The 15915-nt window shown below is 44.3% G+C and overlaps 1 protein-coding gene across 1 annotated transcript in view; it reads left to right on the top strand.

The window, feature by feature from the left end:
• GRHL2 (grainyhead like transcription factor 2) overlaps positions 1-15915 on the top strand; it is a 61858-nt gene that overhangs the window by 1610 nt on the left and 44333 nt on the right. Inside the window, exons 2-4 of the mRNA XM_026050043.1 lie at positions 8557-8746; positions 11353-11420; positions 13526-13910. Coding sequence (XP_025905828.1) covers positions 8557-8746; positions 11353-11420; positions 13526-13910 — 643 coding nt within the window. The remainder of the gene's footprint in view (positions 1-8556; positions 8747-11352; positions 11421-13525; positions 13911-15915) is intronic.

The following is a 15915-nucleotide window of genomic DNA, read 5'->3' on the forward strand; positions in this document are numbered from 1 at the left end:
TGAAGTGACAAATACATTTGTGCTCGGGAAGGATGGCCTGGTGTGGTGAAAATATTGGATCGGGGGTGAATTTGCCTGGAAAGGAAATCCTTTTTCTTTTTCTTTTTCTTTTTCTTTTTCTTTTTCTTTTTCTTTTTCTTTTTCTTTTTCTTTTTCTTTTTCTTTTTCTTTTTCTTTTTTTTTCTTTTCTTTTCTTTTTCTTTTTTTTTCTTTTCCCCCTTCTTCTAGGTTCTAATTATATTCAATTAAAGCCTAATCCAGAGAGTAGTACATTATTCTTCCCCACATGGCTTTTTTTCTTTACTTAAAAACAAATCTCCCCTCGAGGCAAGACTGGGTAGGGAGGCCCATTAGTTGGAGGTCAGTTAACTTGTCCTGTCCCTGGATGTGTTTTGGGTGTTTTGGTGGGGTTTTTGCTAGGAATGGCCTCTGCTGGTGCCAAGGAGGTGGCAGCAGGGGGGTGCAGCAAGCAGGAGGCTGTCGCCCCAGCGCATCTCGCCACGGGTGGGATTTTCCCGGTGCTCCCATGGGATTTTCCTGGTGCAGCCGTGCGTCCCCGCACGCTGCGGGGCTGCCTGGGACGCAGTGTCCCTCGTAGGAAGGAGGAGCTTGGCCGGGGCTCTGCGCGCTACCTGCGCCCTCCCCGTTAAGGAAGGTGGGTGGTTGCTGGGGGAAATGCTAAAGAAAATGTTATTTGATTCTGATTCCAACTGAGGAGCTTGGAAGGGGAGATTATCCCAAAGATACTGTGCATATCTCCCTGTCTTCAGTCCTTCTGCTTAGGATCGGTCTTGCCCGCTTTCTTCTGCGGAGGGCTATCAGTCAGAGGAGATAAGGCTTGATTTCACAGGCATTTTTCAGGTGTAGCACCGACTTCAGCAGGCTGTGACCACTTGTTCCTGCCTCCGATCCTCCCCCCAGGTTGTGTCAACAGAGCTGTTTGTGCTGCCGGGGAACTGGGTCAGAGGAGTTTGGGGCTGAGAATAGGCTGAGCGTAACCTCGCCGAGGTTGTTCTTGGTGGGTGTTTGTCGTCAGCCTGGGCTCTTCACACCGTCCTGCAGTATTATTTTTTTTTTATGGGCGTTTTGAAATACGGCAATTCAGAGGGGCCTACAGCTGCTCCTTTTGCCGTCTGATTCCAGASCCACCACAAGGGGCCTTTGGGGACGCTGTAGTTGCCAGGAGGCACCGGGCRGGGAGGAGGGAGCCCGGCTCCCCCCTGGGGTGTCCGAATTACAGGGCTCCTGTGGCGTCTATGCCCCGAGACACTGCACTCTGGCTAGGAGCTCGGGGTTAGGGCTGCAGAGCGTGAGCGCAGCCCGGCGCGTTGCGGCCCCGAGCGGCGTTTCCGCCACGGGACCCCCGGGGCCATCCCGTTGAGTCCCCGCCGGCTGCAYGAGGCGCCCGGGCTGCCCTACGTGCCCAGGCTGTGCGATGAGGAGGGCTCAGGGCCGCCCCGCTCTGCTCCTGCGCCCATGCTGCGGCCTAAAGGAGCCACCGCAGAATCCGTCTGGAGCTGGGAATGGGTTCCCACCTGCTCCCCCCGGCAGTGCGGGCACCTTCACACCCGGCTCGCTGCCTCGTCCGTGGCTGAAGTCTTTCTTGAACTCTTAGCAAGTCATTTCACCCTGGCTTGTATTTCTCCTTCACGCCGTAAATGCAGTTGCTGCCTCCGTCATATTTAAATTCAGCATCCAGTAGTACAACAGCAGAAGTACTTGCAGTGCAATTCTCTTAATCCTTTCTTTGAGGACTAAATACATTTCCCATCAGCTGATGTTCAGTGGTAATTAGACCACACACTATGCAGTTCATTATTACTAATTTTTTTTTTTCACACTGCTGAATGTTCAGTTTAGGGCATCCATTAGGCCGGATTTTCCAGTATGTTACTCATCCAGGAATGGATGGAAAACCAGAATAACTAGTGATGTGCAGTGCTTGCTMTTTTTGAAAATCAACTTGTTCTCTTCGATATTCCCCCAAAACATCCATCTCCCACAGACTTCCTCGAGTGGAATTAAAGGAGCTGCACAGTCACATCTCTCSGTAACTCTGACCTCTCTCTAAAGTTGGAGACTGAGAGCAGGCCAAAGATCAAAGCAGAAGAGGAGGGAGGCAGTTTTCCCAGGCCTCTTATTGATTGTGGTGGTCACATAACCCCTTCCTATGGAAAGAGCAGCAGAGACAACGTCCTTGTTTTGGCGAGGAAATGATAGTACAGCAGGTGACATGTCTTCTTCAGGAACGCCAATTCCCTGCAGACCATGGGTAGTTTCCCCAGTGCAGTATGTTCTCTTGGGATTATAAACCATTCAGCAGAGCTGCTGCCTATGTGGGTGTACATTTCGTTTCAGAATTTTCATTTTCAAATCCTGGTCTAACAGTTCATCATGGGATAAATCTTTAGTAGTTCAGTGGTTAGGACAGTAGTTGTCAATTAAAAGAAAATAGTTAAATAATTCATATGTACTAACATCMCAGGACACTGTCAGACTCCTTTTTAATTGCACCAACTTTGTTAAGAAAATAATTGTTACTTATGAAATGTTTAATTAAACTATATTAAGTGTGTTTGCATGTAGAACTTGAATATTATGACGTACCCCTAAGTGGAGATTATGAGCCTAATGTTATTTTATGTATCCATAGATTCCATAGATTTATTAATTTTTATAACAGTGGAAGGCCATGGCAACTTCTGGYTTCATGCGTTTTGCTGTTGCATGTATTTTGGCTATTTGGCAATTATTTATTTAATACTGTGGGAAATCTTGGCGCCCAGGATTGCTCAGCTGTGGAGATTTTGTTTCCATCCTGAGCGTGGAAGAGGTTTTATGTTTTGAAGAGAGCAGCCGCCTTTGCTATCAGCGCAGGAACTCTTACATCCCCATTAACTTTCCTGGGAGACTGAATGAGCGAGGGCCGCGGGTTAAGGGTCAGGTTAAGCTGCTCCGGGTTCGGGAAGCTTTGCCGTGACCTGCGTTTAACTTTAAAGCCTCCCTCCGAGTCAGCTGAAGCCACCCCGKGTGCTCTGCGCCTTCACTGGCACCTTGGGAGCTCCGGGGCCAAAAYCCCCTTCTGCTTTTCAGGAGGTGTCACAGGGTTGCTCTTCGCTTTTATTTTTGCTTTACAAATATATTAAAACCTGCCTTTTTGGGGACTGTTCTCCGCTTAGTAAAAGCATGAAAAGGAGTAGGCGACTGGGTGCACTAATAAGAATGATAGCCTGGTAGGAATTAGCTTAATTAAAGTCAACCAAACCAGTCTCAGAAAGCATAGCTTTAAAAAGCCTCTCTCAAGAGGAGTAATTGACTACTTAAGATAGTCCTCGGTAGACATTTACTGTGTGTATTTAATGGTTTTTGTAACTCCACTTTGGCATACTTAAGTTTTGTTCTTTTTTTTTTTTGGTCAGGGATAATGAATCACTTATTTTAATCTTTTGAATCATTATTGGACGTTAAAGTTATTTTGCTTCTGAATAAAACCAAATAAAACTTGTAGCAGGCATCTAATTGTCTAGCTGGTCCGCTTTACTCTAGGAGTGTTTYTGCTCTCAGTATAATTTACTTCTTCTCAGACTGTTTTGTGAAATCATTTATTTTAATCATTTAACGTGCCTGATCTTGATCACATTTGTCCTTGCACTCAARAAGAATAATTGCCCCCAAACTGCAAGAGTCCCAAGCCTGCATTCATTAGGAGGCAAAATTACTTCTGTAATGGGAGTTTTTCCCCTCCTATAGGTTGCTGGTTGGGCCAAAGGGCATCTTATCTTCTGGTTTCTTGGTGGTCTAAAGCTTGGATTTCTCTTTACTCGCAAGTYGCTTGTGTGGCTGAGGCCAAATGCRTCTTGGAGACCTATTTGTGCTCCTGGGAAAGGTGGAATTCTGGGCTGGGAAAGATAAAATCCCAAGACACAAGAGCCATTATTTACCTGTATGTTAAATATTTATGCTCTTTTGTGGCTTAAACTGAGCACTATTGTCTAAGTGAAACAAAGACATTACTGACTATTAATTTTGAAAGTAAATCCTGAGTAGTCTGAACTTTCCTTTTTTTTAAAAAAAAAACAAACAAAACACCCCAAACAAATGAAAACCTGCCATGAGACAACTTTATTTTTATCTTATTTTATTTTGGTGCTTAGGCAAAGCAGTGTGCTGAGGGTACGCTTGGGCTAACCTTAGAGGTGTTAATCCAAGATGTATTTAAGCACTGGGAAAGTTAAGGCCACCTTTGGTTTGCAGTTCTTTGTATCATGAGCGCAGACAGACAGTAAAGATCTGGAATCTAAATTTTGTTAAACTTTTTCAGCTTCTGGGAGATCTTTCCTTTACCTTCTTCGTAAATGTTCACAGTAGTTCAATTTATGCCTGTGAGTTCACGTGTACATCAGTTTTAATGCAAATATTAGGAATATTTGCTTTAAATCTGTTTTACAGTAGCCCTACAGCTACCTGGGGAATTCTCTAAGGGAAAACTGCACTGTTGCTGAAGAGTTGTAGAGATGTTGAACCACTTGTTTGTAAATGGYCACCTAGTCATCTAGGGGATGTAAATGGTCACCTGGTCATCTAGGGGATGAAGAGCTCAGAATGTGACGTGGTGGATGCCCACACGGCGCTATAAAGGCAGCCTCTTGTGTTAGCATCTTGCTCAAAAAATCTGTGTCTTGCCTTGGGTTTCCACCTTGGAGACAGGTACCTTATGTCACCTGAGCACCTTCACGTCACCCAAGAGAGGAGTTTATGATGAAAGGATCCCGTGGGCTTGATGTGCTGGTATGGGGGCTAAACCAGCGTAAGCCTGTGTTGTCTTCTCCAGTTACGTTGATACACGTGGGTACTTGGTAGCAGTGGTGTGCACTAAACGCTGTAGCATGTTGTGCCGAGCAGGTGATGGAAGAGGGAAGAATAACTGCACAGTTTCCCAGCAACACTGTGGGACACAGCATTGTGTCTGGGTCCATCCATATGAAGGATATTTTCACATAGGAGCACATCTGGGGGACGTGTCTTGCCCTGGCAAGTATTAGTAGACAAGGAGAGATGGATGCATCCAACCTTGTGGATTGATCGGTGCCAAGATGGATGGAGTTCTTGTTTTGGGTGCTCATGGTCCTCCTGTTAGACCAGTTGTACTTGGGTTGCAGCCGTACAGCTGCATCCCTCTCCTTGCATTCAGGGCAGATTGAGCAAAGAGACTGTGGACTGCATGAGCTTTGCATGTCCAAAGCATGTTTTGCATGTCCATGGTGCTCATGGGCACCAGCCTTGGCGGAAGGACATGGATGGGTGAGAGGAGGTTCTGGAAACCTTCCTAAGTAAAAATCAAACTCCAACCACAAAGTTGCCTTCCTTCACCATTGCTCRTGAATATATTAATGACTATTAAGGCTATGTAGAAGTTAGTTTGTAAATTGTATCAAGTCACATGAGAGTGTGCCTGCTGTGGGATTTCATAGCCCCAAGCGGTGGCTGATGCAAGTTCATTATCTTCAGTCTGAAGAAGGTCTTGAAATGCCAGCACCTCATTCAGTTACTTACTGACTCTAGGATGGTAAAGTGAGTACAATAATACAGCCGTCCTTGTGAGACCTCTGCAATAGAGCTGTCCTTCTCGTGCTGGTGTATTGCAGTGACTCAAGAGACAAACTGAGCACCAGAGTTTTGGACATCTTTGTTTGTACGCTAGTCTTATAATTCCCACTTTTATAAAATTCCAGAACTTTCATCTTAGACTAAGCTCAAAATTATCATTGTACCAGTGCCAAATCACCATAGCTGGTATCAATGTGTAAAGCTTACCTATTTCCTCTCTTAAGAGCAAAGACCATAAATCATGCAGGGCTGGTACAAACAAGACAACCTGTACTAAACTGCTRAGGAGAAAAGATTTTACAAAACTGAAGGTCATGTGGAGCTTAGTCTTGACACAAACGTTCAAGTGTTGGGGGAATCCAGCCTTTAAGATACTTAACTACCTGCCAGTCTTAAACATAAAACTGATAAACTGAACAGTTTCATAAAAAATGAAATGCATTTGGCAATCACCATCCCCTTAATCGAAACTTAGCCCCTGAAAGGGAATTTGCAGCTTCTGTGCTGGGGTTGTTGGGAAGGGCTTCACGAGGGCGGGAAGGGAGCGTGGGCTCCGTGCCCAGGAGAACGTGCTCTCCTTGGACACTTATAACAGCCCCTCGAGCTGGGGGGGACTTCCCATCGCTGGAATGGATCAGGAGGTTGAGAAGTCCCTGCAAAGGAGCAGGGGGTCGGCACGTGCGCACCCAAGGCCCTTTTCTTATGGGAAACCCTCCTTCCCATCCCAGCGACCTTCATTACAGGAGCAGTTTTCTTTGAGCAAGAAGGGTTGTTTTGGCTGACTGCTTTGGATATAATCTTTGAAATGATTGACTATGTTAAATCATGATAATTAGGGCTGGCCATTAACCTCCCGCAGAGCTGATTGCAGGCATGGGGGCGAAGAGGAAGTTTTTTACTTTTCTGGCCGCTTTTGTTTCAACCTGTTTGCAGAGCAAACACCAATGCGAGGGTGTCACTTGGTTGTATCRTGGGCTATCTATGGAGCTGGAGAAGAAGAATACTTAGTTTTTTAAACACAAAAACTTGCATTTAGAGGAAAAGGGTTGTGGGGAGATGCTGGGGAGTCTGTGGGTCTCTGCAGCTCCCACCTTCCCTCCACTCGCTCGCTCAGAGGTGACTTGGAGCGGCCGCCCGCCTCGCGTTAACTCTTCCCCAAACAGGTGCCCCCATTTACAGCCCCTCTGGGGACCAGCCCTTTCCTCTCGCGGCGTTCACGTTGTCTCTGCCGGGTTAGAGACTGGCTCCTTGCCGCCGTTTCTGCAGGGTGAGCCCCGTGCGACTGCTTGAAAGGTGTTTSTAAAGGGCAGTTGCAGCCGGCGCCGCGCGCTCCTCAGTTGCTCCTGACGATGACACGACGTGAGAGGCTGCTGGGATCGGGAGCACGAGCACAGGGAGGAGGGTGGCCCGGGGTCCCCTGCATGTCGTGTTCCCCGGCAGCACCCCAAAGACACGCGGGGCAAGGAGCARGGCAAACATCTTGGGAAGGGCCAGCAAGAGGCCACAGAGGAAAGAAAGTGTTTGGAAATCAACAGGGGCTCCTAAAAATCCGGATAATTTAGAAGAAAGGGAAAAATCTGATCAGTAGTCATTGTGTGTGTTTTGTGATAGGAGGCTAATAAACGCTCTTCCCCCCCAGAGTTCATAAAACGCTGCTCCGTGTGCCGGGTGGGTTATTTTGTTTTCCATTAAGTAAAGCAGCTCGTACACAGTGCTGTGCACCAGAGAGGGGCTAATCTGCCCCCTTGCTCAGCCGACACCAAATGCACCTCGCAGCCGGCGCCGCGGGGCCCCCTCAGCTCCCACTCGCCTCCAAGCCCTGCACGAGGCTCCCTTGGGATGAGGCTCCTTCCCACAGACTGCTCCTCAGATCAGATAGCGGCTCAGGTGGGCGCTGCTGGAATGAGCCCAGGCTTTTTGCTGTCACTAAAGGTCTCTCTGGGAGGCCCGGGGAAATGGGAGTGCTGTAGTTGGGGGGGAAGAACAAAAAGCACTGAAGAAAATAGCAAAAAAGTTATAGGAAAGTTATGCTAGTCTGGCCAGTTATGTCAGTAGTTTGAGTCCAAGGTAACTCTACCTTCTTTGTAGTTTTCTAAAAATGGATCAATTTTTAAGCTCTAAGCTATTGAAAGCATCAGCAKGATCCTCGTAACTTGACCCAAAGCCTGACAGTGCTTTTGCAACACACCTCTCTCTCAACTACTTTTCCCCTGCCACTCTGCATACTAACTTGGGTTGTAGGGGTGTTACTTCTTTTTTTCCTTTGAATAGTTCCCCATATCCCTTAGTTTACTGAGGTATTAAAGCAGCAGGTCCTGTGATCTTTGTTTGCGTTTCCCCATTACAGTGGCAATTTCAGCCACAGTAGCCCCTTGCCTGATACCACGGGGCGCCGGGCAGTGTCCACCTCTCGAGGCTGGAGGAAGCTGCTCTGCTGCAAATCCCGATTTCTCAGGATCTGGCCTCTGTTTGCCCTGGGTCTGTAACTGTGTGTGGAGAGTGAAAAAGTAGGAATTGAGCCCAAACTTACTGGCTTCTTGGGCTCCATCCACAGGACCCTCTGCTTGTAGCCTGTTATTGAAAAGCTGACCAGTGTATTCTAAAAGCTGAGACTAACTCAATGCTAAAATGATTATTTCCAATATTATTTTATATATTGCCAATTTTTAAATATTTTCTCAAGTCATAATTGAACTATTAGTATAACAAYTGAAAAATACATGTGAATTATTTTATGTATGCCCACATTTAAAAAAATGGTTACGTACTGACAATAGCCAGTAAATATTTCTAATACCTACCTAAATATTTGTAATAGCAAGTTTAATACAGAGTTGCTTGCTTGATATATCACTTTCATTCAGCTTTAGATGTTCTTTAGCATATGTTGTGAATTACAAATGAAATAATCCCTTCTGGGTCACCATTTTCTTCTCCCTGTCTCTGCAGTAACAAGCGACTTGTGGCCTTAGTGCCAAGTGACACTTCATTCAACACCAGACGAGCCTACACCAGCGAAGATGAAGCCTGGAAATCCTATCTGGAGAATCCCTTAACGGCAGCTACCAAGGCTATGATGAGCATAAATGGTGATGAGGACAGTGCTGCTGCTCTTGGCCTATTGTATGACTATTATAAAGTAGGTAACTCCATCATTATTCGTCTTCACTAATAGGGACCCGCTCTTAAGAGGCCTGAAAAGAGCCAGTGTTGAAAGACAGAAGTCACTACATCCCGTGCTCTCTGTGACACTTGTATGAAGCATGCTTTCCACTTTAGAAAGCCTGTTTGAGGCTGTTTGGATGTGTTTGGCCCTGGAGGGAACGTAACAAAATCAGAATTTTCATGTTAAATTGGCAACCATGATTTCTTCTTCAACACAGCATTCTTCCCTTTTAAGAGCCTTGCATGAATAATCCTCCTCCTTTTTTTGTGCTTCTGAACCTGAAATAATATTTAAAAATGGGAAAGAGTTCCCATTTCATCAGTTCCCTTGTTCATCAGTAAGTATGTCTGCTTTCCTGTTTCATTATGCACCTGTTTCAGTTTGCTCTTTAACTTACTTATCCCATCAGTTTCCCTTGTTATTTTTGTTGTAAATTGTTACTTATCTCTATGCAAGCCATAAATTGAGATCTAGCCCTTGCACAGGCAGTGTGCACAGAAAGGTGGGGAACAGAAAAGGAGCTGGACACATAGCTAGAAATCTAATTCAGTTTATAGCGGAAGCATTGACTAACAGTATGAGTTTATGTCAGATTCTAAACCCTAGGCTTTATACACAATTTTGAGAGCAGCTTCTTTGTTTTTCATATATTTCGTAGTGTCTAAGTGGGATATGTCTGAGATTTCTGCTGAGAGCAGAGGAGAATGCTATAGGATGCACCTCTGTGTAATGCAGTCACTCYGCTCTGAAACCCAGGCTGACCTTTTTATGCTCTGCAAGCAAGAACTGGTGTCACCTACCAAACAGTGAAATATGAAGTTGTTTATTTCACTCAACTGTCACAGTAAATGGCGTTTTGCCTACGGTTAAATATTGTTTTCTTTACTGATTATATTTCAAGAGACAGTTCTATGTTGTTATCAGTAGAGAGAGGCTTTTCCTAAGGAGAAAGAAGAAAGGTCCGGTTCTTCACAGAGCTATGAAGTTATGTGACTTCAAAAAATGCAGGATGTCTAAGAGAATTTAGTGTTGATTTCTATCTTAGTAATACCTTTGCACTACATGTAGCAGTTCATTAATCTTCTGATTTTTTTAAGAACAAACAACAGTTTGTTTCCTCCTCGGAACTGTGCTCCACAAGACATGTCCAGTTCCTTGTTTCACACAGTTGCAGTGCAATCAGAAATAGCTATTTCTGGCTTGATGTGTCAGTGGCAGAATAGGATAAGTCTGCTGATTCGCTCAAAATGGAAATTGAACTTAACCTCAGTCTTGGTGTTGTAGTGTCAATGTAAAAGAGGACTTCCAGTGTACAGGACTCCAAGACTCTCTCAAATTGCCAAGATKTATTGCCTGGCTTATTTGTTCTGACATTCTGGGTAATTTTTTTAAGTACTTTTCCTAGACAATGGCAATTGCTTGACCTTAACTCTTCTTTTCTTTCTTTTTCTCTCTTTCATATAATGATATTTACCTAAACATTGGCCCTCCTTCAAGGGTAAATATCTTAACAAGGAAATTAACAGGTGTGAACRGTGGCTTGGATTCCACTTGGAAAATATGTGAAGGAGCTTTGTTAGCTAGGAGGACACTTAATAGAGAGGGAGGGAGGAAGACTCTGCTAGAAGGAAGGGCTCTGGCTAGAWTCTGCTGCTGTCTTGCAGAAATAGCTGGTGTTAACCTTACCTGTTAAAGTGCAGCGTGGTATTGCTTCTTCTCTAAGCTGAGATGTTTCCTGATCTTTCTTTGAAGTATTTAGAGATAATAGGCACAATTTTGGCCCATTTCTAGGTCTATYCTTGCTCTGCAATCCTGTCATTTAACTGCTGTGATGGAGGGATATAGCTTAYTTTGTGAAAAATAGATTAGGAGTGTTAGCTCCCAAACTGCTGGTTCATCAAAAAGAGAAGGAAAAAAAAAAGAAAAAAAAAACACAAAAAAACCCATAGAGCAGCAACTTTGCCCTTGGTGATTTCACATCTGTGCCAGTTTCAGGGAATAGCTRTGTGGGAAAACAGCTCAAGTCACTTTTGTTGTGAATTCTGAGCCCATTGAGGGGCCAGCTCTGACTCAGTCCTTACTTTTCATGGCTGTTAATGCACTCAGCAAAGCAGAAGTCACTGTTCTCTGGTGACCTGCCTCTGTGGAGGACTTTCTCAKTAAACTCTTGTGGTTTAATTGGAAACGCTTTTTGCAATTCAAAAAAGCTAAAATGGTCTCCATGCAACATTCATCAAAGCAGTAACACACTTTCATTCACATTTTTTACTATTCAGTGAAAGCATGTGTGAGTTTGTGAATATAAGCTTGGATTTCAACATAGCTTGATTGTCCAAAACTAGAATGTTTGCTCTGGATTTTTTCTGCACTTAAGAGCTAAAGAAGAAAGTCTCCACATTATTCCCTTTGCCAGTTATCATTGTGTTCATGATCAGTCTCCCAAAGAAAAGCAGTTCCTGACATCTGTGAATGAGACAACACAGATTTCGTTGCATATTCCAGTTGTTAGACAAGTCCAATCTGAAATTGCAAATATCTGACAGTTGCATTTACCTGACTCTGCCTTATGATGTTCTCAGGTTCCCAGAGATAAAAGGCTGTTGTCTGTTAACAAAGTGAGTGATAATCAAGAAGACCAAGATAAAAGGTACAGTATTATTCAAAATCATACACCCAAATAGTAACAATGTTGATCAGTTGTGAACTAAAGGAACTATGATAGCCTCAGGGCTTATGGTTTTCTTTCTAAAGATAAAAGAAGAAAGGCTGTTTGGGGAGGCAAACTCAAACTTTACTCCTTTGTAATTTATTAAAACGTTAAACCGGATTATTAAATGTGATAGTTGCATGAAATCAGAAAGTTAGGACAAAGTTTCATGGTTTGTCTGTCTTTGTTTTGTTCTTTACTGCTGCTGATAATAGTAAAATTAGGTTATATAGGCTAGTATTATAGGCTATTGCCTATTTATTTTCTTTCAGTTTTCTTTTTCTAGAGCAAAAAAACAAGTAGTTTGTCTTCAGTAACCTGCTTTGAACATTTTTATTTAACATATTTTCTAGAAGCAGATAAAGTAAAATAATTTGCTCAAAATGTTTTTCTCCTCTCAAATTTCAGCCCTGCTCAGTAGATTGAAAGGAACTGTAATGTCTGGGGAGATTTCTTGCGCTGAAAACCAAGCAGAATGTTAGACCTACTAAGAGTTCCTGGGGGGACAATTTTATATGAGCACACCCAGTACTGTGAGCAACCAGCTCCTTTGCAGCAGCCCCACGTAGAGACGTGGGAGCTCTGCTGGAAATGCCCTCGCAGCCRCTGGAGTTCCTAATCCACTTGGATCCAGTGGGATGCCTTGGCACCTTCTGGCAGAAGTTGGATATTACTGGAGGTCACAAACAGTTGYGGCCCCGACTGCCTGGAGGAGCCTGAATCCCGTAGGAATTTTACTGTTGTTGTTCCCCCTCTCTGTTTCACCTGGGGATAGCTCTACAGTCAATAATCCATACTTTGTATTACTCTTTATTCTGATTTTGTGCCTGAAGCCACTGGTGAATTGACTTTGCATCCAAAWTTTTTTTTTTTTTTTGTATTTTTTTGGGGGCAAGGAGCTGTTGGGTAAACTTAATGAAAAAAAGAGTCCATACATAATGTGGAAGAATGGCCAGACCACATGGGAAGAATATAGGAATATTGTCAGAGAATGCAGGGATGCAACGAGGAAGGCCAAGGCTCGTCTGGAATTAAAGTTAGTAAAGGATGTCAGGGACAACAGGAAGGGCAGGAGGAAGACTAGGGAAAACATTGGTCCACTGCTGAATGGAGAGGGAGCCTTGGTGATGGAGGATACAAAGAAGGCAGAGTTACTAAATGCCACCTCTGCTTCTGTCTTTACTGCTAAGGCTGGTCCCCATGGACTACACAGCCTGGACACAAGAGAGAGGACTGGGAGAAAGGAAGACTTTCTGCTGGTTGAGGAGGATTGGGCTAGGGATTATTTAGACAAACTGGCCACCCATAAATCTATGGGCCTGGAGGAGATGCACCCAAGAGTGCTGAGGGAACTGGTGGAGGTTGTTGCTCAGCTGCTCTCCATCATCTTTGAGAGGTCCTGGAGAGCAGGGGAGGTGCCGGAGGACTGGAAGAAACCAGCATCACTGCAGCCTTCAAAAAGGGCAAGATGGGGGAGCCGGGCAACTACGGGCCAGTCAGCCTCACCTCCGTCCCTGGAAAGGTGATGGAGCAGCTCATCCTACAGAGTATCTCTAGGCATGTGAAGGAAAAGGAGATCAGGAGCAGTCAGCATGGATTCACCAAGGGGAAGTCATGTTTGACAAACCCAATAGCCTTTTCTCATGGGATGACTGGCTGGGTGGATGAGGGGAAAGCCATGGATGCTGTCTACCTTGACTTCACGTAGACTTGTCTACTTCAAGGTAGACTTGACTTGCCTACCTTGCTAAGACAAAGCAGAAGTTACTGTGGATACACAGAATTTTGTCAAATTACATCATATGCAGTGTATGCCAAATCGAATGCATTGACTTTTCCTGACTGTTAAAGACTTCTAGACTTTCTACTCAGCTCCCAATGTCTTTTGCCTAACATTTGTTAATGTACTATTTGTTATGGCAATGGCTTATCTGAGTTGTAAATGCACAGATCTCCTTCCCTGCCATCTAAGAACATGRAGTTATTTAAGGAAGAGCTTTGCTCTGTCAGGGCAGCTCATAACACGTTTTGTTTCTGTCTCGCAGAAATTGTCTTAATACCACCGAAGCTCAGAGTAATTTGAGTGGGGGTGAGAACCGTGTGCAAGTCCTGAAGACAGTTCCTGTTAACCTTTCCTTAAACCAAGATCCTCTGGAGTCATCCAAAAGGGAATACAACACAAACGTATCTGGGAGCTCAACGCCCATTACCGGGACTGGTGTGACTGTGGTCAAAGCGGAGGAGTTCACCCCTGTTTTTATGTCCCCACAAGCACACTATGCAAGGGGAGAAAATGAGGAGCACCGAGGGGTTATCTTTGAACCGTACGAAGTGTCCAGCATGGCACCYCACACAAATTATCTCAAAGACGACCAGCGTAGTACACCTGACAGTACCTACAGTGACACCTTCAAAGACGGAGGAACGGAGGTGAGTTTTGCACCCACATTCAGCCTTTAAAACCCTGCAGAAAGCTGCAAACAGGACAGGTAGATTTGAGGTGTCCACCAGAACTGCAAGGAGATTCGTTATGCCAGTTCAGTAAATTCATCTCCACTCCTTGCCACATTCTTCTCTTTCCTGGTGCTCTCTGATTGAAGAGGAGCATCACGAGGTGTTTCAGAAGGCAGATTCCAAGTTGTGGTTTCTGGAAACTGGGAGAGTGAGAGGTTCTGAATAAGAAACATCTTCAGGGATGTTGTACCAAGTGGAGAATAGTTGTCATTCTGAAAGAAGATCAGTTATTAAGGTCTGTCCTCAGAAAAATTAACAGCCCGTTTGTATATGGGAAATTCTGAATGTTTTCCTGAAATTGCACATTAGCAGGTGGGCCTCTGCTGCTAGATAAACTTAAATAATGTATCAGAAACTGTCTATTGTGCTAAACTGTTCCTTGGTGGGGGCAAGTGAGCAAAACTCGTAGAATTAGGTGACTAGATGGGAACGGAAAGGTTATCAGGCAGGGAAAGAGTCAGATGCATCTGGATGCTGGGGAACGAGGAGGAGAGGAGAGAGAAGGAGCTGCCTTGGAGCTATTTTGCGCTGTTATGCTGAGGCAAGTAATTATAAAGTCAGCCTTAAAATGCTGCAAGGACCCTCTGGCTGCTTTTGCTTGCTGCAGAATAATGCAAACAAGCCAGAATTATAAAAAGGTAAAATCATTTCACGCTGATAGTGCAAATGATTAGAGATATTATATGGTAAATATAATTTGTATTTTCTCCTCCTCCATGAAATTATTAATTATACAGAAGTACAATATGTAAAAAAAAAGCCATTTAAAGCTTTTACGCTGATACTCTGATTGAATACAGGAGGAACTTAGTGCCTGTGTGTATGTTTTATAAATATCTAAATTGTCTCTAAACAAGCATTCTATATAGATCAGGACATCTGGAGGTGAAATCCGTGTTAAGATACAGAAACACACATTTAGGTCAACTGAATGAATGATTAATGAAGAAATCTAGCTTGCTATTGAAAAATCRGTAAAACCAATCCTGGAAACACGACTCTGCATGATCAAATCACATTATTTCATTGCTACCGATAAAGGACCCTTTGTGGGAGTGCAGGGATAATGTCCACCTGGCATTCCCAGGGGTGCTGTGCAGGGGGATTCCAGTGTTTTGGTCTTTTATGGGACAGGGGGCTGAGAGGTACCCAAACCAGCAGCCTGTTCCCTGCGAACTGCTGTCACAGAGGTGTTTCACTTGGGGTAAAAGGGAAATTACTTTTGTAAACTGCCTTGCAACCCAAAATCCCTGCTATGATATTGTGTCTCTGCATATATATATATATATTTATATATATATATATAAAATTCTTTTTTTTTTTTTAATATATTTCAAAACAAAGTCTGACACTTGCCATCTAGGCTGTCTGTGCAGTCCATGCAGAGTCCCTGAGGCAGCACCAATCTGGCTGCCCCACGTGGAGGGAATGAATTGCCCYGTAGTGCTCTTTCCTTCTCCCTCCTTGCTCGCTGCAGGGGGACAGGAAACAACTGCCTTTAATCCCACCTTGAGCTGCTCAAAAATTACATGCACTGAGTGCTGCTGTGGGYGGCCTTCCAGCCCCAAGTCGTCACATGCCTGCGATGCAGGGACGAGGGAAGGGCCGTGGGCACCCMCTGATGGAAGCTCTGCTGGGAAGTGTCCCCATCACTTGCAGTTTTGCCCATGTCCCTGTTGGGGACGAGCCTGTCCCAGCCCCTCGCTGCTCGAGGCACTGGCTGCTGCAGGGCAGTCTGAGCTGAATGTCAAAACGTGCCAAAAGAGGAGAGGTTTGTGCTAAAGTTGTGTTTGGAGTAAGAAAATAGTARGTCTTAGTAGTTTTCCTGAATTTGCTCTGATACTTGCTCAATTTTAAACACATTATGACTGTGTATTTATAAATTGATCCAAAAGACTTATTGAATGCCTTAATTTTGTTA

This window comes from Nothoprocta perdicaria, unplaced genomic scaffold (genome assembly GCF_003342845.1).
Source record: "Nothoprocta perdicaria isolate Ctin4 unplaced genomic scaffold, notPer1 scaffold_64, whole genome shotgun sequence".
NCBI classification, from domain to species: domain Eukaryota; kingdom Metazoa; phylum Chordata; class Aves; order Tinamiformes; family Tinamidae; genus Nothoprocta; species Nothoprocta perdicaria.